At 42.9% G+C, this 24128-nt stretch overlaps 1 protein-coding gene across 3 annotated transcripts in view; it reads left to right on the forward strand.

Annotated features, from left to right (window-relative positions):
• ADK (adenosine kinase) overlaps nucleotides 1-24128 on the forward strand; it is a 586810-nt gene that overhangs the window by 500487 nt on the left and 62195 nt on the right. For all 3 annotated transcript variants that reach the window (XM_006273786.4, XM_006273787.4, XM_014601449.2), the window contains exon 9: nucleotides 4649-4763. In XM_006273786.4, the coding sequence (XP_006273848.1) occupies nucleotides 4649-4763 (115 nt within the window). The remainder of the gene's footprint in view (nucleotides 1-4648; nucleotides 4764-24128) is intronic.

Raw genomic sequence — 24128 nt, forward strand, 5'->3', positions numbered from 1 at the left:
TTTAACCAGAATTTTTCATATCTGCTGCAATTCTAGCTCCAAATTATTAAAAGGATTTGCTACTTCTGTTAGACCCAGTGCTTTTATACATACATACACACACACACACACACACTGAAGAAAAAGAATAAGCCATTTTTAAGACAGTTACACTTAAACAAGGAAATACCACATGCCTTTGAGCAAGAGGCAGGGGAGGATCCCTACCTCTATGATAAAAATATAAAAAATGTTGATAAGAAAGATTATGCTTGAAGGATTTTTTGGATGCCTCCCAGTTCTAGTTCCTCACATAGATGTTCTTCCATCACACTGAAAGAAAACTTCAAATGAGTTTTCATCCATCACTGTATTCTAAGGCCACTATTTCCACCCCTTATCTCCTGACCCACATTCATCTATAGTAATTGTAGGTGGAAAGTTATGTCTAATGTACATTCTGTGCCAGAAGCACATCTGTACCTCCTTACTCTGTGAAATTTCTTGCTCTATGAAATTTTTGGTTTGCTAAATGAGTGTGTGCTCCCTCTGACATCAGTGCTGTATCCAGTAGTGATCATAGCTTCATACGTAGGTCTAAAATCTCGTTCCACAGGCAATGGTAGCTCCATATTCTGGTGAGCTAAATGTTTCATTGGAGTGTGGTTCAGAGAACATAAAGATTGAATTACTGTTTGTTGGTCCTGTGGAAAGGCTGACAATGTCCTAAAAATCATTAAACCTAGCAAGTATTATACCTTCATAGAATAATTTAGGGATCAGCTCTGATCTTAGAACCAGATATGAATAGGGTGTATAATAAAATGAGGTAACGTGCATCTTGGAGGCTGGTAGCAACCTTTACACACAACAGCTATTCTCTATAGATATTGCAGACATCTAAAAACACATATTTTCCACTCTGGAACATTTTTGGAAACTCTAGCAGCTGTCAAGAGGAATTGATAATGCAGAGCCAGCTAAAGAGCTCCCACTCTGGATCACCTGGACAGCATACTCCACTAGCAGGAGGTCATTCTTTAAACTTGTGTAATGTGCCCATGAGATTGCAGACATTAAAAACAGGATTTAAACAAAGAGTACAGTTTTAAAAGAGTACAGTTTCCAAATATGTAATAATTGTAATTAATAATTTTATTTACTATGCTGGTCTAAATAATACTTTTAACATGGTCTTAGAAGTTTGTACTGAATTAGAAAGCTACAACAAGCAGTGGGATAGTACCACTGCACAAAGACACATTCAGGCATAGCTCAACCACTTGCTTATTTGGTCCATTGGTAGTATTAATACTTAATTGGTTCAACACCAAAATGAAAACTACTACACACATCTACCAATTGACTAAACATTAGAAAGGAACATATTTCTTGAAATGGTAAATCTAAGTAAAAAAGCCCAAAGGTCAAAAGTAAGGAAATGAAAATCTTTAGAGCCAGTTTGATAGCTGCTTAAGCATTATAGAAATGCTAGTGAAGATAAGCATATGCCAAAGAAGAAGAAGAAGCAGGAAGAGAAAGAATGGATTACTAGTCTTTATGGTTTAAGTGTCCAGGTAAAATTCCAGCTAAATGGTGTCCTAGAAAAGTTAGACATCCTGTCCAAGGCATACACATGGGAAAGAACATTAGCTATGACAGATGTAAATGCTATATGGAGACTGTCAGGTCTGAGAGAAAAAATTTAAAGAGCGCATTGCCAAATACATACCACTAAGTAAGAATAAATTATTTAAAAATTTATTTCAGAAGCAGGAAACATGAAGATGAATAGGTGCACTGGACTATGAGAGAGGTCATGGAGTATTAAGATGAGAATAATGATGTTGCAGAGGGCATATACAATCTCCTTGCATTAGTTTTCACTATGGCAGATACTGGGAGACACCTAACCCAGATCTACTGTTTTTAAATAGTAAAGCTAAAGTACTGTCAAAAATTGCAACATAAAACAAAGGAAATTTCCAACAACATAAACTAAGAAGTAACAAACTACCAAGACTGAATAGTATGCATGACAGACTTCTCAACAAATTTACGAATAAGGTGACTGAGATGCTGAGGAAAACATGCAACTCTTATCAAAATCAACTGTTATTTCACAGGGTGGCAAATGTTCTACTCATGTTTAAAAGTTACACTAAAAGTAATCTATGGAATTATGGACCAGTAGTACTTAATTTAATATAAGGAATACTTGTTAACATATAATTACAAACAGAATCATAAAATGCCTAATTGAGTAATAATGTTCTGGTAATTATGTCATCATAGTTGTTCCATAAGAAACAATTTGTGACTAGAATTCCTTAAGCTTGCCAATAAAATATTTAATAAAGAAGAAATAATCAACACAAGTAATTTAGATTTTCAAAAATGTTTGTCAAAGCCCTTCACAAGAGAATATAGGGAAAGAAAAAATATTGCCAACATAAGAAACTGGCGAAGAATCAGAAAGTAAACTTGAAAAAATAATTGATTTTCCTCATGATAAAATATTAAGTAGAATGCATCAAGATTACATACTAGGACTGATGTTGTTTAATGGCAGATATTAATGTTCTAAAAGGAAGTGAGCAGAGACACTAGATTGCAGACAGCTTCTGTAGAACTTACTCCTTTTAAATATTGCCTTGCTTTGTGAATGATGTCATTGAAGTCATTGGTAAATCGGTGAGAATAGACTAAAAATAAAGCTTGGTCTACAATACAAAGTTCTGCTGACATAGTTCTTTTCTAGTAGTGTGAAAAAAAAATCACATGTTGGCAAACTCCTGAGCTAAGTACAGACAGTCAAAAAGCCTAAGGCTGAATCGATTCAGTTTTCACAGGTTATTGTAAACTGCATAGATCGAACCGATAAGCAAGTAAACAGATGGTTACTTTTGATTCTGACAATGTAGCCACATACCTGCAGTGGCTCAAGCCATTTTGAAAGTGGTTTATGCATACTGAACTTCTATTGTGTTACCAGTTTGAACTGGTTTCCAATCACTTATACTGGTTTATTTATAATTTCTGTCCCTAGTCCTGGTGTGGATGTAGCTATGCCAACAGAAGACTGCTTTTATTCACTTAGTTTATTTGGAAAGGTGGTATCAATACATCAACAGAAAAGTATTTCTGGCGTATGTAGAATAGTGAAGGCTCTATAAAGTAATTGTGCCTTAAGATATTACTCTTGTGATTGAGGCAAAATTGGCCTAAAATTATTTAAGTTAGCCAATATTAGAGAAGACTATAAAGAATGTTGAAGGATCTAACAAAATTAGGAAAATTTGAATTCACTATGAATGGACAAAAGAACAAAGAATGGAAGAAAAAAACTGAGTTAAATTTACTGCAACTATCCAAGTAAAAGTCTTGAGGGAACTATTGTGGACTGCTTAATGAAAACCTCTGTCCAGTAGGTAATGATTATTAAAAAAAATAGACTTGATGAAGAAGAGGACTCTAAATAATGGTGAAATATTATAATGCCATTGTATAAATTATTATTATATCGTAAATTATTATTATTTGCTGGGGATGTATTATATAGCAAATCTGCCCTGTGTTCAGTTTCAGTTCTTTCATATGAAGCAGATTGAAAAGAATGGGACTGGATAGTATAGAGAGAAAATGAAGAGATATAATACATTTTATTGTGAAAATATATATGATTTATTCTCCCGTAAAGAATCGGGGCATTCAGTGAAATTGAAAGGCAACAATTGGATAAGTGATAAAAAAAGAAACAATTTTTCACATAAGATGGTTAACTTGTGTACCTTGTTGACACCCAGATAGCTTTATGACTGAAAGCTTAGTGCTATATGATTTAAAAAAGAATGATATGTTTGTAGACATACTGAGAACAGCTGCATTTAGATTAGATTAGATTAGATTAGATAAAAGAAAAAGAAAAAAATTGGGAAGAAAAACCCTCGTGCTTCAGACCAGAGGAGGACCTAACAACAGATAGGGTTAGGAGCATCATCTCCTAAAAGGCACATCATTCCTTAACTGTCCATTACGGTGTTGCTTGCATCCAAATGAAGTACTGTATGTGTTGCTGGCCATTCTCAGAGGTAAGATCCTGGAATGCAGGGACAAGTGCTTCAATTCAGTCTGCCAATTTCTGTGCCTACATACCTACGGTATTCTTTAAAGATGTAATCACTTTAAAACATGTGGAGAATCGCTAAAGATATGTCTTCTACATTAATGTAAATCAGCAGTAATTCCATTGTAATCAGTGGGGTTACACCAGCATAAAAAGGAAGAGAATCAAGCCCTGAGTTTTTCTAAGTTATTCTCTTCTTTATGTTATTTTTAATTTTATGGCAGGCAAGGTTAGAATCTATCCAGTAGCAGGGAAAATTACTAACAATTGCCAATTAGAAAATGCTCTGTAATTCTTTTTTCAGGGTTTGAAGTATAGGAATTGGTATTGCTCCAGTATCACTTCCACGATTAAAGACAATGGCCTCATGATACAACATAAACCTTTAAATATTCTTCCTTTTAAAAAATCTCTCTCAACAAACAATAAAGTCTATTTTATATCTTGTCCTAGGAAGATAAATCTTTGATCTGCTAATAAAGATCTAATCTTCCACTTCTCTGCTGTGCTAGCTACAAGAATTTTCTCTCTTACTATTAATAGACTGAAGACATTAAAGAGATAGCCCGGAAGACACAAGCCCTGCCAAAGGTGAACCCTAAAAGGCAACGAATTGTAGTCTTCACCCAAGGGAAAGATGACACTATAATGGCTACAGGTATACTTTTTAGACTATACTGCTGCACACAGTAGATGACTGTGGTTAATCATGCATGAGTTTTACAAATTATAATGGTTAAATGGTATTCAAATGTATTTGATATCTTAAATCAATGTTTCTCATATCTGTTCTATTTTTAACTTCTTGCAAGTCCTGACTTTGAGAAATTAATATTTCACAGGAATGCCTAAAAACTGAGTTATTAAGTTCTTTTTATGACATAGATCTAATGCATTATTTCAATTGGTTTTACTTTGATTTTTTATTACTTCAGATTTTATCTGTATAGCCATTTTTGCTGTAAACAAGAACATGTGATATTGGTGAGAGCAGCTGCGACAACTGTATAGTACACTTAAACATTTGCGAAAATGTGGAAGTGAAATCCAGTACTAAGTGAATTTCCAGTCTTTTTTTTGCTTTGAGCAGAAAGCCTTGTTTCTTGCTTTTCTCAGCTGTCTTCTTTTCTATTCTCAAAGGAATGGGGAGGGGGGAGTGTTCTAGCTGGGCTGCAAGTGGCTTCTGAAACGATGATGTACACCACAGATTTAAACATTATAAAACATGGTTGCCTGTCTTTTGCAAGTTTCTTTCATTTTGTCCACCTGTGTGTTCGCACTAAATACTACTATTACTACATATGCGGTGCCAAACTATTTTAGTTATTCAGTCTCGCACAAGATAAGATATTGACTAAGGGCTGATTCCCTCCCTTTAACAATAACAAGAGTTGAAGGTGCTCTGTACCTTAAGTGTTTAGTCCTTACTTATTCCCCAGAAAATACTTGGGCCTTTGACTGCAGGACCAGGAAACAAGTAGATGTGTCACTGCTTTACAGTTGGCAAGAATTTGAATGATTTCTCTACTGGTTGTGTTAGACTTAACCTGTTCTAAAAAAAGAACAGGTTAAAAGTTGGATAGGATTTTTGTATTATAAAGATGATGGTGTCACTTCTAGAAAATCACTGCAATATTCAAATGAACCATATGGAGGTGCCCTACTGGAGCTTTGTACAGCTGGCTGAAAAATAGCAGTATATAATGTTTTTCTACATGTTAGTAATAATGCTGGTAAACCTAAATCTTACATTTAAACCTCCTGTGTTCTTATTTAATTTTCACTCTGAATTTATTATATTCCTTAAACTGGAGTTGTTAACAAATCCATTAATCCATTCTTTGATATTTTTACAACTGGGAGCTTATTTGAGGACTGACACTTGCTAATCTTTGCTGTTTGTTCCCTATGAAAATGAACTTAAATTAGAGAATGCACTTTATGTGCATGATAAATGCAAGATGGATAGAGAGTGTATGCAGTGGTGTCAGCTACAAAAGCAAACATGATAAATGTTAAGGCAGTTTTGAGCCCTGGGATAAGCTATTCAGTGTGCAAGCATAGCTGAATCTCTTTGCTATGTTGTTATTCATGGCAGCCAAATAAATGTCAATAATAAAAGAGAATTAAAGATTTTCATTTCCCAGAGGCAGTCCTCTAATACAGCTTGATCTTTCATTTCATTTGTAATTCGTTCTCATGTCAGGATGCAATCATTTGCCAGGCTCTGTGTGTCATGTTAAGTCATTTAATAATGATTAAGAACATAAAAATGCTTGGCCTGTGGGGCAATTCTCAAAAGAGATACCAATTTGTTATTGTTTTTCCCCCTCCTCTCTTCTTGAATATGGATCAGCCTTTTCCTACCTCCTCGCATTAAAATACTAATGAAAGAAAAAGGAAAATGCGTCCCTTAATTTAGCATATAGTGACACCATAGAATGGCATAGGGCAGTGCTAACATACTTATTTCAACACTAATTAGGGCTTGTTGTGCTTTAAAACCTGCATTGTAGACTGTTTATAAATGATTGCTGGAAAGATTGCTGCACTTCACTATTGTTACCAGTGTAAAAAGTCAAACCTCTCTTCTTTAATGCATAGGAGACAGCTGAAACATTTTTTTTAAGCCATGGTTGTGGTGCAGTTTATTCTCATGCTTTTTTGAGGAGGTGAAATACTCAAGAAGAGGTAATTCCTAGGTTAGAAGAGTGCTTGCAAGGACAGAAGGATGGTTATCTGGCCATGGATTTGGGTTTACTCGTGAAGAGCTTCAACTTTGTGCTGTAGTAACATTTGTTTTGTCAGATCATGTCCAACTGAGCATGACAAGAGAACTGCAATTTAGTTGGGTTAGTAGGTCAGAAAAAGAAGCCTAAAAGCCAAAGTAAATCCAACAGTTTTGATTTCTTCCACCACCTGTGAACCTTGGGTTCTAACTACTCATGGAACTGACTTTCTTACTTCTATCCTTTCTTCTGCTGCCCTCATTAGCAATACTGCAACAATTTCTGGATAAATCGCTTAGTCTGCTTAAATTCTTTTAATCCCAAAATAAGAAAAATTTACTACCTCATCATAAGGAGCACCAGGGGCACACAAGAGACTATCTCCTTACCATCAGTAATAGTCAGCTTCACCATGAAAGCTACGCTTTCTGGTAGGAATGATTGCAGCAAAAGTTGTGTTGTGAGCATCTCAGCATACTTTCTGGAGACAGAATATGTACTGCAGGTTTTTCACATAGAAGCTGTATGTGGGGGCAGCAGGCTGACTTCAGTTGCCTGCCACTACCTAGACACAATTAGTATATGCAGATTATTTTGGTTTATTTGAATAGATAGTCCTGGGAAAAGCAAAAAGCACCTCTCTACTGCCAGAGCATCCCCTCCAAATTTCAGCTCTTTTCTCTATAGCATCATAATAATTTTAGGAATTATCTTGTGAAAAACAGTGTATTGTCTTTAACATCATTCACAACTGAATTATTTTTGCTGAACTTAAACAATATAATTTCGGGCAGATGTCTACCATAAAAGTTTCAGTTCAGTGGTTAATGTTTAGCAAAAATAACCAAAAATGGGGTCAAAGTTTTTATCTGTATGGAGAAATTTATAATAAGAACTGTACAAATACAACTCTGTATGGAGTTATCATAATCTAGAGTAAGTCTGTCTGCTGGGGGCATTATTTTGCTTTAACTGTAGTCATACAATTATAATTTTGCTACTATATTTTCTTGTTAAGACAAATCCTTTTCATGGAAAGTGTTGAGTCACTTTAACTGCAGGTGTCATTGTCAGCTCTACTTATAACTTCATAGACTTCATAGACACTAGGGCTGGAAGGGACCTCGGAAGATCTTCGAGTCCAGCCCCCTGCCCCAGGGGCAGGAAGTCAGCGGGGGTCATAGGATCCCAGCAAGATAAACATCCAAATTTCTATTGAAGGTGTTCAATGTAGGTGCTTGAACCATCTCTGGCGGCAGTCTATTCCAGACCTTGGGGGCTCAGACAGTAAAGAAGTTCTTCCTTATGTCCAGCCTGAAACGGTCGTGGAGGAGTTTGTGACCGTTCGATCTTGTCATCCCTTGGGGTGCTCTGGTGATCAAACGTTACCCCAGATCCTGGTGAGCACCCCTTATAAACTTACAGGCAGCTCTCAGCTTCTCATCCTAAGGTCTGTTTTCCTGACCTCTGATCATGCACGTGGCTCTCCTCTGCACTCGCTCAAGCTTCTCCCCGTCCTTTTTGAATTGTGGAGCCCAAAACTGGATGCAGTACTCCAGCTATGGCCTCACCAAGGCCGAGTACAATGGGAGAATGACGTCCTGGGATTTGATTGAGAAGCATCTATGGATGCAAGCCAGCATTTTGCTCACTTTACTATCTGCAGCATCACATTGATGGCTCACATTCATCTTGTGGTCAAACATAACCCCCAAGTCCCTTTTGTCCATAGTGCTAGCCAGCGTAGCACTGCCAAGACTATAAGGATTCTGTGGGTTTTTCTTGCCAAGGTGGAGAACCTTGAATTTTTCGGTGTTAAACACCATCAAGTTCTCGTCCGCACATTTCCTGAGCCTGTCAAGGTCAGCCTGGATTGCCCTCCTGTCCTCAGGTGTGGATGCTTTACCCCAAAGTATGGTGTTGTCGGCGAACTTGGCCAGGCTGCTTCTGATACCAATGTCCACATCATTAATGAAGATGTTGAATAGTATAGGCCAAAGGACAGAGCCTTGAGGGACCCCACTGGTCACAGGGCACCATGACGATTGATTTCCATTAACCACCACCCTCTGGGTCTGACCACAGAGCCAATTCCCCAGCCAGCGGATCACGGTGAAGCCGAGGCTGCAGTTGGCCAGTTTTGCTAAGTGGTGATCATGGGATACCAGACTGAAGACTTTTTTGAAGTCAGGATATATGACATCAATCTCCTCTCCCTTGTCCAGGTGATAGGTCACCTGGTCGTAAAAGGAAATGAGATTGGTCAAGCAAGACCTACCTACAACAAACCCATGCTGGCTATCCATCAGGATGTTGCCCTTGGCCAGTCTGTTAAGAATGGTCTCTTTAATAATCTTTTCTAAGACCTTTCCCAGGATAGAGGTCAGGCTGATGGGCCTGTAGTTTGCCAGATCCACTTTCCTTCCTTTCTTGAAGATAGGCACCACATTGGACTTCTTCCACTCTTCAGGCATTTCACCAGAGCACCAGGAGTTCTCGAAGATCCATGCCAGAGGCTGAGCTATGATGCTTGCCAACTCCTTGAGTACCCTGGGGTGTAAACTGTCAGGGCTGGCTGACATGAAGGTATCCAGCCTCTCAAGGTGTTCCTTCACGAAGTCAGCTTTGATGGAGGGTAAGGAATCTCCCTCACCCCGGCCTTCTCGTCCCATAATGGGCAGGGACATCCCTTGGGACTGGTGAAAAACCAATGCAAAGTACCCATTTAGCAAGTTGTTTTTTTCCTGGGCGTCAGTTGTCAGTTGTCCCATCTGGTTTAGCAGGGGTCCAGTGTTACCCTTGCTTTTCCTTCAGCTCCCCACATATCTAAAAAAGGACTTTTTATTGCCTTTGATAGTTGTAGCTATTTGGAGTTCAGTCGCAGCCTTAGCAACAACAAATTCTTCTGTGATATCTTTTAAACTGTATCAATGATCACAATGATCATACTATGACAAGCAGACCTAATAAGAAAGTTAGATAAACAAAACTGTAACTTCTGTGAAAATGAACCTTTTCATAGTCAGTAGAGCTGTGCAAAGCTTTGGGTGCCGATTCAATTCAGAGGAGATTTGGCCTAATTCGGCGGCCGAATTTCCAAATCCGAATCAAATCATGAGACCAATAAAAAGGTCTGAATTGATTCAAAGCTCTCTGAATCAGTTTGGAGAGCTTCGGAGATTTAGGCAGTCCCCACTCATTGCCACGGGGAGCTGGACCTAGACTCTGTGCTGATAAGTAGGGGGCAGAAGGGCGGGGCTGGAGAAAGGGAAAGGGGACCATGGAGGGGACCCCCACCAGGCCCCATCTCCTACTTGCTCTGCCCACTCTCCCAGCCCTCCTGAGTGCCCCCTGACCCTCACCCGCTTTCTCAGCCCTGCCATGGCTGTCCCACCCAGCCCCAGCTCCCAGTTCTTTAAAAAAAAAAAAAAAAAAAAAGAGCCCCCACTCGCTGGCTGCTACAGGGGCTTGCTTTTTTTTTTTTTTTTTTTTAGAGAGCTGGGGTGCTGGGGCTGGGAGAGTGGACGGGGGATGGGAGCCCAGGGCAGAGCTGTGTGCCATGCAGCACAGGCAGTTGGGGGCAGAGTGGATTGCTTCCACCAGCCTGGCAGGAGCTGGTTAATGGCAGGAGCTTTTTTTTTTAAAGAGCTGGGACACTGGGACCAGGCGGGGCAGCCATTGACAGGGCTGGGAGAGTGGGCAGGGGATGGGGTCTGTTTGATTCAGAGATTCATGATTCTGAATTTGGCGGCGGCCAAATCTCCAAATCAAATTTGCCCGAATCAGTTCAGGACAGTGATTTGAATCACATCACTGCCCCCCAAATTGGCCGAATCCAAATCCGAAGTGAATACTAGCCGCTTCGCGCAGGCCTAATAGTCAGTATTTACATTCTATAAATAATGATATGTGGCTACTTACAATTATCTTTGTCATTTCTGTGAAGGGAATTATACAATGTGGGTTTTTTTCAATCATAAATATTTCTGAAAATGGTTTGATGCTTTTGCAGTTTTTGCATTATATTAAAAATTTTCACTGGAAGAACAGGAAAAGGTAATGGTCTTGATTTAACTGAGACTTGTCAGATTGCAACAATTGTTACATAGTTCAGTAATTTTTTTAGACATCCTATCATGTTAGCTAGCGAGAGGGAATCCTGACAAATAAAAATGTCCATGTTCCTTAGCCTATTAAAGTAGGTATTGATCCAGAAGCATATCTAATCTAATCGGAATGAACCTTTTAGTTGCCAGCTGGTAGAAGTTCCACAGCTGTGGATCTTGCCTTACTGGCTGAAGAAATGATACATTATATATTTTAGCAGAGTTCTCTTCCTAGAGCAATCATTTGATATCTCCCAACCTAATCAGTGTAAATGGTTGGGAGATATCAGTGCTCTTGGAAGTGCTTACGTATTTCCACAGCTTACTAATGCACAGGAAGAACTCAGTAGTGCCCAAAGTCCACATTACATGGGCTGTTATACACTGACAACTCTATTCTTCTGCATCAGGGAGAGTGATAAGGGTACCTAAGAAGCCGAAGCTTCCACATAATTGGATTAGAGAGGAATTAGTATTGGCAAACCTAAAAGTATAAATATCATTACTTTTATACCAAAAATAAAACCCCACAGGCCCCAAAATCATGATCTTTATTGAGAGAGTGTGTGAGATAAATTATAGCATGTGGTTTTGGTCTCTTGATTTTTGTTCTTCCTCTACCCACCCTTAAGGTGTATATGGTTTTGGCCACTCATATATTTATAACTGTAAGACCCAGCTAAAATCAAATATTCATATAGATATAAAATACTGTTTGATGGCAGGGGCTTCTAGCTTCTCCCCAAATCCCAACTTTTAAATCTCTGTCCTCCACTAGCCCTACATCCCTCTGTTCTCCAACCTAGCAATAAACTTTGCACTCTCCACATCAGAACATCTCTTCTCCCTATGCTTCTCCCTTCCCTATCACCTAGGCAGCATTTGCAGCAACATCCTCTTCTCCTGTCTTCTCTCTAGGTCTGGGGTGAGAGCAGAGGGGGTGTCATGGGGCTCTTTCCTTTCATCACCTACCTACGCTGTATTTAGAGAGATGGAGTAATGCTCAGCCATTTTTCATAGGAAGGGGTGGGGGAGCAGCAACACCCTGAAGGGTTGGCCTCTTTCTGTTACCTTTTCTCCATTCCCTTTCATGTGAGAATGTGTCAGGTGTTCCCTCTTTCCATATACCCAATATATCCTCTCTGTCTTCTGAAGCAATAGAGAGATGGTTGAAAAATGAAGAAGCCAGTCAGTCAGAGGATTTTTCCGTGGCCAGATTTTAAAAATCCTAGTTCTTCTCTAATCCAAGTCTTTACCAGGATTAAGAAACATTGGATGTACAGGGAATAGTCATATTGCATCTCATCTTTCATGTTGCTAAGTTAATCAAGCTATTTTCATTTCTTCCCATAAGATAAACCTCCATTTCTCCAATCATCCTGCTAGGGCTTCTTTGAACTTATTCCAGTTTGGATCCCATGTTGGCCATAGATGAGCAGAATTTTATATAATATTCCAGATAAGGTCTCATCAGAGTTTTGTAAAATATTGTGACAGGGGGCACCTCTCAGGGCCAGGTCTCGTGTCAGCCTCCCCACCTGTCTCCAGGGGGCAATCCATCCAGTATCTCCTGCCACGACTTTGCTGTTCCTATATATGGATGGTACATGCGGGAGACTGCCCATTACTGCCCCGATACCTGGGGGTGCTATCTGCAGCTCCAGACTTCCCCTACACCATAGCCCATGCCTCGCAGATGGCATCCAGATTAATATTACTCCTGGTCTGAGACCGAAGCAAACCGAGTCCAAAGTTGGGCTCCACATACACATACATTCACACCATTTCCCCTCTCATAGGAGGCCTCTTCCACTCCACCCTTCTCTCACCGGAACCTCTGGCATACCACCCATTACTGGGCCACACTCCACTGCCCTTGCTCCTCCTTGAGTGGCCCCTTTTGGGTCATCAGGCTTCGCTACTGTCATACTGGCCTTGCCACCTAGGACCTTCAGTTCCTGTGAGTTCCCCTATTCTACGTGGTCCAGCTTTATGCCAAACCTTGGGCTAATTCTGCCCCAAACCCCTCACCGGGCACAACTTCTCACAGGGCTGGCCCTTTCTCTGTCCTTCAAGTTTACTACCACTCGACCCTACTCAGTACACCCCTTAGGATGTCCTTCAGGCCTAGTCCAACTTCAGCCCTACTCAGCCCCCTCACACACATAGTCCTTCAGGCCTACTTGCACTTCAGCCCTACTTTGTGTAGGGCCTCCCAATGTTCTTCACACTACCCCCTCTGAGGTCTCCAGGACCTCATATCCCTGCTGGGCTCAGGCACCTACACATGGGCATACCTGGCCCCCACTACTCCCACAATTCTACACTACCTCCTCTGGGGTCTTCGGCATCTCTCATCCCTGCTGGACTCAGGCACCTACACATGAGCATACCTGGCCGCACTACTCCCCAACTGCCTCCAAAACCCACCTGAAGATGGGGGCTGGGGTTAAGGCACCCCTCCTTGCCTTTCACCGGGGTGGGAAGTGGCCTGGCATTTCCTGGGGACTCCCACACCACCAGGAGCCCCATCAGGCCACCCATCCCTGGCAGGGTGCAGTTTTAGGTTGTGCCCAGGACCAAGAGCCTCCTGCTTCTATCTGCAAGATACTCCATGCAGCAGTTCAGCCAGGCGATGTTTCTGCCTGGACTGCCAGCAGTGAACTGCTCTGTTTATATAGGCAGCCAGTGTTTTAAAATGGTTGCCACAATCAAGCACCTGCTGGCTGCTTGACTCAACTCTTAAAGTGGCAGGCAGTACTAGTGCAGTGCCACAAATATCATTAATATTTGCCTAACTGCTGAAAATACTATACTGAGATCTCTCTTGAGACATTTATCTTTTTCACAGGTTTATAAATTGATGTCTCATGGTCACCCTGTGATTGACTAATATGCTTTAGTCTTTTCCTTCCTGTGTCATTTTCAACTGATAAGCACCCAGCTCCAGCTCATTGCCCCACCCTGAAATTCTTATTTGCTTTTAAGTACCATATTTACTCAGATATAAGATGACCCTGAATATAAGATAATTAGAATCTATATATGGAAAATGTATACATTTATTATAATTTCCTAGGTAATGAATTTAATTATTGGAGGTTTGCCTTGAATTTGTCCCTCTCCCAGTGCTAGAACATGGAAAATAAATCGGGGGGGTGGGGGGAGAAGGGAGGCATGTAGCCATGCTCCCCTTCCCCACCTTCTTCTCCCGGCAGTGTATTCCCCCCTCTTTACTGTCAGACCTTGAACATGTGGAAGTGAGGAGCGAAAACACTGATTTTGAAATAAACATAATTTACCATATAGGCAAATTACTACAGGTACCCATAGACTTATTTCATTCAGAATTAATACATTTGAGAGTTTTTTGAAGCTGCTACAACTTTTAGCTTGAGGACACCATAAACACACTTTTAAGTAGCACTTTTGTACCTACTTATATAAAATACAAACTGTGCATCATATTAGTCCAAAGCCAAAAGGCTTATGATTCACCATATAGTTCAATGGGCTGGGCCCCAGCAGAGTCAACAGCATTTCGAGCCATGCTGACCCCACAGCTCAGCACTGTTCAGTATGTGGGTGTACTCCAAATACCCCACCATGAAGGAGGCTGTTGAAGAAACTTGGAAAGAAAGGCACAGTTCAGCTGTGGGAATGAAGATGAAATTGAAATGCATTAATTGTAGTGGCTCACCATGACTTGATAAAGAGTTGATGCTCAGGAAGACTGTGATTAATGGGGACTACCATATGTCTTATTCAGATGGGCTGCACTAGCTTATCCTTGTGGTAGTTTCCCATCAGTATGTTTGTCCATATGAGCCATAGGCAACTGGTAGGCGGGGCTGGGGGGTGGGGGCATGTGCCCCCCCTGACAGGGCTGCCCCCCACCGCCAACACCACTGGTGGCTTCTGTGGGTGCTTGCCAGCCTGTCCCTGAAGCTGCCAAGGCTGGCAGTTTCTGTGGGTGCTTGCCAGCCCCATCCCCAATGCTGATGCCAGTTTCTGCGGGTGCCCCCCCAGCCTCAGGAGGCACCAGTCGCCCATGATATGAACCTTGTATTTTATAGTTATGCTCAGTGTTGGCTGCATTTAATCAACTTCAAAGTTGGTTTCCCTTATTGAGCACATGCTGCTTTTGGCAAAGCTTAATGATAGACAAATGTATTTAGTTAGATTTCCTTGTATGCAGTTATAATACAAGGGGCTTTTTCCCCATGCTGCTTGGGGAAAAAAACCTCATCGTGAAGTGAATACATTGCATGATCTTGCCTCTTTGTATTACTGTGTTTCATTCCATTTATTTTACTGTGGTCCTCAAGGTCATCCAGTTCTTTTATGAGGTGGCAGTCCTCTGTATAGATAAAGCCTTTCCACTTAATGTTTTCAACAAATGTCATTAGTGCTTTCCACCTTTTTTTTGCCAAGGCCATTAATGAAAATGTTAAATAAGTTCTGTTCCAAGACTGCCTGTTCAGGAACTCCAACTAGTAACCACCTTTTAGTCTAATAGTTCCCCTTTGAGCACAACCCATTGTCTCCTCCCCTTAACCAGTACCTTACCTATGGTACTTTACCATACTTGTCCTCATCCCCATCTTCTCAAATATAACTAATAATTGCCCTATGGCACCAGATTTCAGTGTTTTTATTGAATTCCAGGCTATATATATACTATAAAGTTTTGGTGACATTTCTGTGTCTGCTGGGAGTGTGAAAAGTCATACCTCTAATCGATATAGCTATGCCAACAAAGCCCCTTATGTGTATGTAGTAGGCCTATGTGAAGTGGCTAGTATTTGCTATGGATTTGGATTCGGCCGATTCAGCTGCTGCTGAATCTCTGAATCAGCCAGGCCCATCCCCCACCCACTCTCCCAGCCCAGCAATGGCTGCCCCGCATGCCCCAGCTCCGGCACTTTAAAAAAAAACAAAAAACGGGGGGGGAAGCAGGCGGGGGGCTGGGGGGGCTGGCACAGGTCTCCCCATGGTCCCCTCCCCCAGCCCCCCCACCCCTAGTACTTAGCAGTTCTGAGTCAGTTGCAGCTCGTTGCTGTAGCCACCAGGGACTGCCCAAATCATCAAAGCCCTCTGAATCTTTTCTGAAGATTTGGAGAACTTTGAATTGATTAGTTTCTTTAAATTGGTCCCCTGATTTGATTTGGATTCAGAGATTCAGCCACTGAATCAGGCCGAATTTCTTCCGAATTGAATCACCACCCGAAACTTTGCACAGCCCTAGTATGTAGCTATCCTAACTAAAGACTGCTTTTGTTGGTGTGACCACCTAGCCTCGAACAGCCGTTCGTGTGCTGTCTTGGCCCAGACGGTCAGTAACAGATGTCCCAAGGTTTCTTGTAAACCCTGAGGTAGATGCTTAGCACCTAGATGGCCACCCCCAGACTCATCTGCCATGACTTTGAATGTAATTTCAGTGAGGGGGCAAACCACCAGGGGCTCCTCAGTGGTGGGTAGTCCCCTAGACGGCCATCCGTGGGGTTCCACCTCCCCTGCACCCCAGCCTCATGACAACCTTCGGCGGGTCACTGGATCTTGTCATCTGTTCCTCCAATGCAGCTGTATTCTTGACCCCAACGTTCTCTTGAATCTTGTGTCCCAAGCACTTTCTCCTATGGTGGCTCAACTGATCCACTATCTAACCTAAGCTGGGGCTCTTTCTGCCCTAAGCTGCCTCAAACTGGAAGCTGAAAGACCAAACCAGCAAACAATACAAAAAAGAAAAAAACAAAAGGAGGACAGAAAGGAGCCGCCCTGCCAGCACCTCTATGCTGCGCTCTATTCCCCTTAACCAGGACTTCCTCCTCGTTAGAGGACTTTGTTTCTTGGCGTTGTCTATCCCATCACACAACCCCTCCAAAAGGTGGGGAAAAAAGAGCGAAACAAAATTGTGAGTTGGGGAGGGTCTGCTCCGTTTCCTCCCTGGCCCTACCATTAAGATAAAGGAGGTGCTCCTCAGCACTCTCTCTAAGATCTCTTCATCCTCATCCCCGCCAGTCAGTATCCTGCACCCAGTACCTGGGAAATCTCTGTGAGATGACCCATTGTCTGGCCAGGGATGGCTAAGGCTCCTCTTCCTGGGCCATTATTTCTCTCACACTGCCAAATGTGGCTTGTGGAATCGCTCTCCCCTGATGTCATCTGAGGCGTTCCGCTTCCAGCACCCCATGGTCCTTTCTGGTCTGGTCGACCGATGCTTGCCTTGTGGGTTGCTGCCAAGCCTGCTACTGCTCTGCCGGGATTCCTCTTTTGCTGCTCACACCAGTCTCCGCCAGTGTAGAGAGCTAACTCTGGCTCTCCTGCCTCCCGGGCACACCAGCCTCCACTAGTGCAGAGAGCCTCCACCGGCTCTCCCTCTTCCCGGGCATGCCAGTCATTGCTGGTGTAGAGAGCCCCTGCTGGCTTTCTTTCCTTCTGAAGATGTCTGCCATCACCAGCACAGAGAGCCTCCACTGACTCTCTCTCCTCCTCCTCCTGCCCTTCCCCGCCTCTGCAGGTAGTCCTTTTTGTTCCCGCCAGCCGGTGATTGCCAATGATGTCACTGGCCGGCCTCAGCTGTATAAAGGTGTGGCTTACAACCCATGTGGGTTCCCTCCTTTGCTCTGGCTGTGCCACGGGCCCTGCTGCAGGTAAGTGTTCTTCTTGTATTATTTTTTCTTCTTTCATGCATGGTCCCCTCCCTAGGAGCCCCCAGGGTACGGTTTGGGGGTCTTTCAACTGATCACCCCCATGAAAACTGGTTTAGCCTACGTTGTTTAGGAACATGGTGTAGCTAGGTTGGCAAAAGAACTCCTGTTTTCAGAGTATATTGCACCTACCCTAATGGGCTCTACTGATGTAGCCCTCAGATTAATTAGATCTACCATATTGCTTTTTTCTGGAAATCAATCATCAGAGAAAAATACTAAATTAGCTTGGCATATTCCACCTTTGCTGAACTCATGTTGATTTTTATTCTGCTTCCTTTTTACTGGTATCCACTTTATAGATGGTTTGCTTGAATCCAGCATTTCTGACTGCCAGAAAATTGCATATCTCAGAAACCTGCTTATGGTGTTCTGCTCTAGGTCCTAGGGTGTTTTAGGGGGGAATGGTATATATTCACTGTACAATTAATGTATGCATTAACCCAGATTTTACCCCAAACCATTCACACCTCTGACCAGGTTTAAACAACTTTAAGCCTCATGCAGGACAGAAAGACTCTTCTGCACTCAACACAGGTGACTGGGAAAGAATCCTAGAGTATGGTGTAAGATAACTAGTAGGGTGAAAGCGCTAGACTTTAGGAAAGCTGATTTCAATGAACTCAGGGGATTAGTCAAGGATGCACTGCAGAGTAGGAGTTTTGAAGTGATGGGAGCCCAAGAAGGGTGGCTGTGCCTTAAGGAAATGATCCTTTGGGCACAAAGGGAGACGATCCCAATGCGAGGAAAAAGAGGGAAAGGGGCAGAAAGCTTCCTTGGCTGACCAGAGAAATCCAGGGCAGCCTACGGGCCAAAAGGGGGGCATATAAAAAATGGAAACAGGGAGAGATCACCAAAGAGGAGTATACATCCTCTGCTCGTGTTTGTAGGGAGGCAGTTAGACGGGCCAAAGCTACCATGGAGCTGAGGATGGCATCCCAAGTAAAGGATAACAAGAAATTGTTTTTTAAATATATAGGGAGTAAAAGGAAGGCCCAGAGAGGAATAGGACCCCTGCTAAATAGGCAGAAACAATTGGTGACAGACAGGGGGGACAAGGCTGAACTCAACGAGTTCTTTGCCTCAGTGTTCCTAAGCGAGGGGCATGACAAGTCTGTCACTGGGATTGTAGAGAGGCAGCAGCAAGACGCCAGACATCCATGCGTAGACCCTGAGGTGGTGCAGAGTCACTTGGAGGAACTGGATGCCTTTAAGTCGGCAGGCCCGGATGAGCTCCATCCGAGGGTGCTGAAGGCACTGGCCGACGTCATTGCAGAGCCATTGGCGGGAATATTTGAACGCTCGTAGTGCACAAGCCAAGTCCCGGAGGACTGGAAAAGGGCCAATTTGGTCCCCATTTTCAAGAAGGGGAGGAAGGAGGACCCGGGCAACTATAGGCCAGCCAGTCTCACCTCCATCCTAGGCAAAGTCTTCGAAAAAATTATCAAGGCTCACATTTGCGAGAGCCCGGCAGGACAAATTATGCTGAGGGGAAACCAGCACGGGTTCATAGCAGGCAGATCATGCCTGACTAGTCTCTTTTTATGACCAGGTTACGAAACGCCTGGACACAGGAGGAGGGGTGGATGTCGTATACTTAGACTTCAGGAAGGTCTTCGATACGGTATCCCACCCCATACTGGTGAACGAGTTAAGAGTCTGTGACTTGGATGACTACACAGTCCGGTGGGTGGCAAATTGTCTAGAGGGTCGCACCCAGAGAGTCGTGGTGGATGGGTCGGTTTCAACCTGGAAGGGTGTGGGCAGTGGGGTCCCGCAGGGCTCGGTCCTTGGACTGATACTCTTTAATGTCTTCATCAGCGACTTGGACGAGGGAGTGAAGTGTACTCTGTCCAAGTTTGCGGATAACACAAAACTGTGGGGAGAAGTGGACATGCCGGAGGGCAGGGAACAGCTGCAAGCAGACCTGGACAGGTTGGACAAGTGGGCAGAAAACAACAGAATGCAGTTCAACAAGGAGAAATGCAAAGTGCTGCACCTAGGGAGGAAAAATGTCCAGCATACCTACTGCCTAGGAAGTGACCTGCTGGGTGGCACGGAAGTGGAAAGGGATCTTGGAGTCCTAGTGGAATCCAAGATGAACATGAGTCGGCAGTGTGACAAAGGCATCAGAAAAGCTAATGGCACTTTATCATGTATCAGCAGATGCATGACAAATAGATCCAAGGAGGTGATACTTCCCCTCTATCGGGCGCTGGTCAGACCGCAGTTGGAGTACTGCATGCAATTCTGGGCACCGCACTTCAAGAGGGATGCGGATAACCTGGAGAGGGTCCAGAGAAGGGCCACTCATATGGTTAAGGGCTTGCAGACCAAGCCCTACGAGGAGAGACTAGAGAACCTAGACCTTTTCAGCCTACGCAAGAGAAGGTTGAGAGGCGACCTTGTGGCTGCCTATAAGTTCATCACAGGGGCACAGAAGGGAATTGGTGAGGTTTTATTTAGCAAGGTGCCCCCGGGGGTTACAAGAAATAATGGCCACAAGCTAGCATAGAGCAGATTTAGACTAGACATTAGGAAGAACTTCTTCACAGTTAGAGTGGCCAAGGTCTGGAATGGGCTCCCAAGGGAGGTGGTTCTCTCTCCTACCCTGGGGGTCTTCAAGAGGAAGTTGGATATGCATCTAGCTGGGGTCATCGAGACCCAGCACTCTGTCCTGCCTATGCAGGGGGTCGGACTTGATGGTCTATTGAGGTCCCTTCTGACCCTAACATCTATGAATCTATGTATCTCAGCCCAAAGAGCCTTGGCTATATCTCCAAGTTTAGACACAGATAAATGTAGTTATCAGTAAAGAGACATTAATACAAGATTGTTTCTTTGTGAGCATATTTACATCCATTGTAGACTAAATGGTGAGGTTCTCACCTCAAGTACTGTATCCAGTTTTGGGCCCCACACTTCAAGAAAAATGTGGGAAGACTAGAAACATCATTTATGAGGAAAGACTGGAAAAAAAAGAATTATTTAGTCTGGAGAAGAGAAAACTGAGTGGGGATTTGATAACAGTCTTCAAATACCAGCAAGATGATTATAAAGAGGATGAAGATAGACTTTTCTCTGGGTGTTGCTTCAACACAGGATAGGGCCGAGGTCCACGGCAGCGCTGTGCTTGGAGAGAGTGTGCTATGAGGAAATGGACTCAGCCTGTTCAAACACTCAGCAAAGGTTACCCAATTCTTTCCTGCCATGTCTTGGTATTGAGTATCTATTGGTTGGGAGGTGATTTATCTGCTGCATGTTCACCCTGGATTCCCCAGGTCTGCTTTTTCTTTGGGACTCCTACCTCCCCTTATTTCCCGTCCAAGTACCACATAGTTGTTAAGGCATCAGTTAAGTCCACCAGTTCTCGATGGGCATTCTCCTTTTCTGGTCCTTTAGACTTGTGATAGTCTCGGGCCTAACTGAAGGATAGGGTGGCTAAGCTGGCCCTGCAGGTCACTGTGCCAGAGCTTAGTCAATGAAAGGGAAATAAAGAAGAACACAAAACAAAGAAACTGGAACTCAGGTAAGTCCCTCGGCTAGGGCCGCTGACTGCAACCTTCGACAGAGTAGATCCCTCCTGAGGGCTACAGGCTATTCCTCCAAGGCCCAGCCCTATCGGATAAAAGAAACTAAAGAAAAGAAAAGTCCCAGAAAGTCCTCAGTTGAGCTTGCCTACACACTTGGGCATTTCTGTTGACTTTAGACGCATCTGGGTTGGTCCTCAGTGCTCCTGCTGGACCAGTTAAGCTTCAGCTATGGGGCAAGCCCTCCTACAGCTCTTGTCGATTTGGCTACGTCTTCGAGTAAAGGACTCAAATTTCTCAACCAGTGCCCTCCGTCCCAGGGCTGTTACTGGCTTTCTCTTTTTCAGAGTGGCTGGAACCCAGCCTAACAGGAGTCTCATAATTCAAAATGAAAGTAAACTAGAGCTAAAACAAAACCTTGTCTTCCATGTGTTGCTAGCTTTTCTGCACATATCTCTTCTTTGTGGTGCAGCTCCCTGCCGGATCTTCCCACAGCTTTCAGCACTGCTCGCCTCTTCACACTGGGGCTATAGGGGACAGGACTAGGAGCAATGACCTCACGCTGCTGCAGAGTAGATTTAGATTGGAGATTAGGAGGAACTTTCTGACTACAAGGGTGGCTAAGCATTGGAACAGGCTAGCCAGAGAAGTTGTGGAATCTTCATCCCTGGAAATTTTGAAGAACAGGTTAGACAGACACTTGACTGGAATAATTAATGAGGAGTTACAGGGCGTTAGATTTGATGACCTTAGGAGGTCCCTTCCAGGCCCACTTTCCTATGATCCTGTGCTCTCCAGGATTCAGATGTGGGTGGTAGTCACTGAAGTTAATTGCACCATGAAGACATAATTTTTAGAACCCAATCCTACTGCAACTGATACCAGTGGCACAACTTCCACTGAGTTCACTGAGAGTAGTTCCAGGTATAAATGAGTTTGTCTGAGCTAAACTTGTTTGCACTTTGAGTAGATAGATTGCTGATTATTCAAGGTAATTAACATATGTGCAAATGCCAGGATGAATAAATCCTACATGTTTGTTTCAGTCCAACTTTGAGGAATGTTCACAGTAGCCTTAACAAATATGAGCAAGTTCCTTGAGTTAATTAAATGCCAGAATTCTTGTGTTGATATAGCCAGATAGTCTGTTTTTATTTGGCTAGATTATTTGGCTAGACTAGTTTTCTAGATTGCAGATTTTTTTTTAAGTTGATGCTTATTTTATATTTCTTTTGCTTTGGGCTGTAAATGAGTTCCTCATCATTTTATTTTTAAACTAAAAATAATCAAGATCTATAACTGAAGAGATATTTGAAATAATAGTTTCAAAAAGGGATTTAATTAGTGTCTTTTAAAAATATTTTAAAATGTATTTATAGTTCTTGACTGATCAGTTGCTATTTTTTCCAACATTTCTAGTGTATACAATATAAATATGTTTTTCCCATATATCTCTCACATATAGGATTTTGAGGGGCTCTTTTGATTGACATGCTCATTCCTTCATGCTTTTATCAATACTAGATGGATCTTCTCCAACATGCTTTGATTAAGATGCTATTCTTCCATTGGTAAGAATGTGTATGTGTTACCTACACTTACACACTCCATTCCTAGCATCTTGCTTGGTAAAAAACCCTGAGTGTGAGCTTTATTTAGCAAATGGGTTGTTCAGAAAATGATGGTATAATGAAGAATCATTAGGGATGAAGGGTGGTCTCTCCTATCTAATTTAATCTAATCTAAGATATATGCCAGTTAGGCTCTTAGGCTTTTGTTAGTGTGTGGCAGTGAAGATCGTGCTGCCAGCTCCAAGGATGGTCTGGGTCCTGAGGGAAAGGGCCTCGAGGACCCCAAAGATTGCTGGAGAGTTTCTTCTGGAAGTAAGTGCTTACCTTGTCAGGAACGAGAGGTGGAAGCATGGGACTTGCCGGAACCAAAGTTGATACGATTTATTAGTTCCTGCTGGCTCCAATTGGCTGGGTGCTCGACAAATGATGTCAGAAAAGCATACCCAGCAACAGATGCAGGGGAGGAAGAGAGACACAGAGAACAGAGAGGTTATTACAGGAGCAGATGCTCCTGGCAGGAGCAAAGGAGGAGAGTGGTAAACTCTCTCCGTTTTGAGCCTTGGAGGAACTCTGACTTACCAGAGTTCAGTGTTGAGAAAAAGATGGGCTAGCATTTGGAGAGCTGAAGCCTGCCAGGGTGGAGAGTATCTAAAGTAGCAGAGAAGACAGCTAGCCATGAGTGGTTGTATTTCAGAGCCAGCGATCAGGAGGAATCCCAAAGCCAGGTACTCTGTTACCAGACTGAGGATATTTCTTTGATTTAAACAGACATACCCTGATCAGGGGCCCCAGGGCTGTGGGCAGTTAAGTTGCACAAGCTCAAGGACTTGAACTATGTTGCTACTGAGAGCTAGCAATAAGCCCCTATAGACAGAGTCAAGGTCGAATCTTCAGACCCACTGTCAATACTTATCTGTGACTCAGAAGTAGATCATAGTGTGCGGAGACTGTACCACCAGGTTGGTGCCAGGCTGGGGTACAAAGGAAAGCAGAGCCCCAAGGAACATCAGTTAGCCAGGGGTCAACAGTGGTTCAGGCCAGCAAGCCTCCCTCTTTACCTACCTTTAATATCAAGTGAGATAGGGTGGACGTACTGTTGAAAATTTGATATAAAACACCTGCTGGGACCTGAGGGCTAGCATGCACCTAGTTCCACCAGGAAAGTAAGCAAACTGCTCCAATAACCATCTATTGCTTATATAGTGACTTAAATACACAATGTTACTTTTTATGTTCCATCTCAACTCCACTCCAGAGGTGGAAAGCCAATACTCTACTAATATAAAGTGGCCTACTGTCACAACTCGGAGTCCTAGGGGTGGCCATAATGCCCCCTGGTGGCTTCACAGTCATGTCAGGTCTGCCCCAAGTGTACCT

This window comes from Alligator mississippiensis, chromosome 6, assembly GCF_030867095.1.
Source record: "Alligator mississippiensis isolate rAllMis1 chromosome 6, rAllMis1, whole genome shotgun sequence".
Classification (NCBI taxonomy): domain Eukaryota; kingdom Metazoa; phylum Chordata; order Crocodylia; family Alligatoridae; genus Alligator; species Alligator mississippiensis.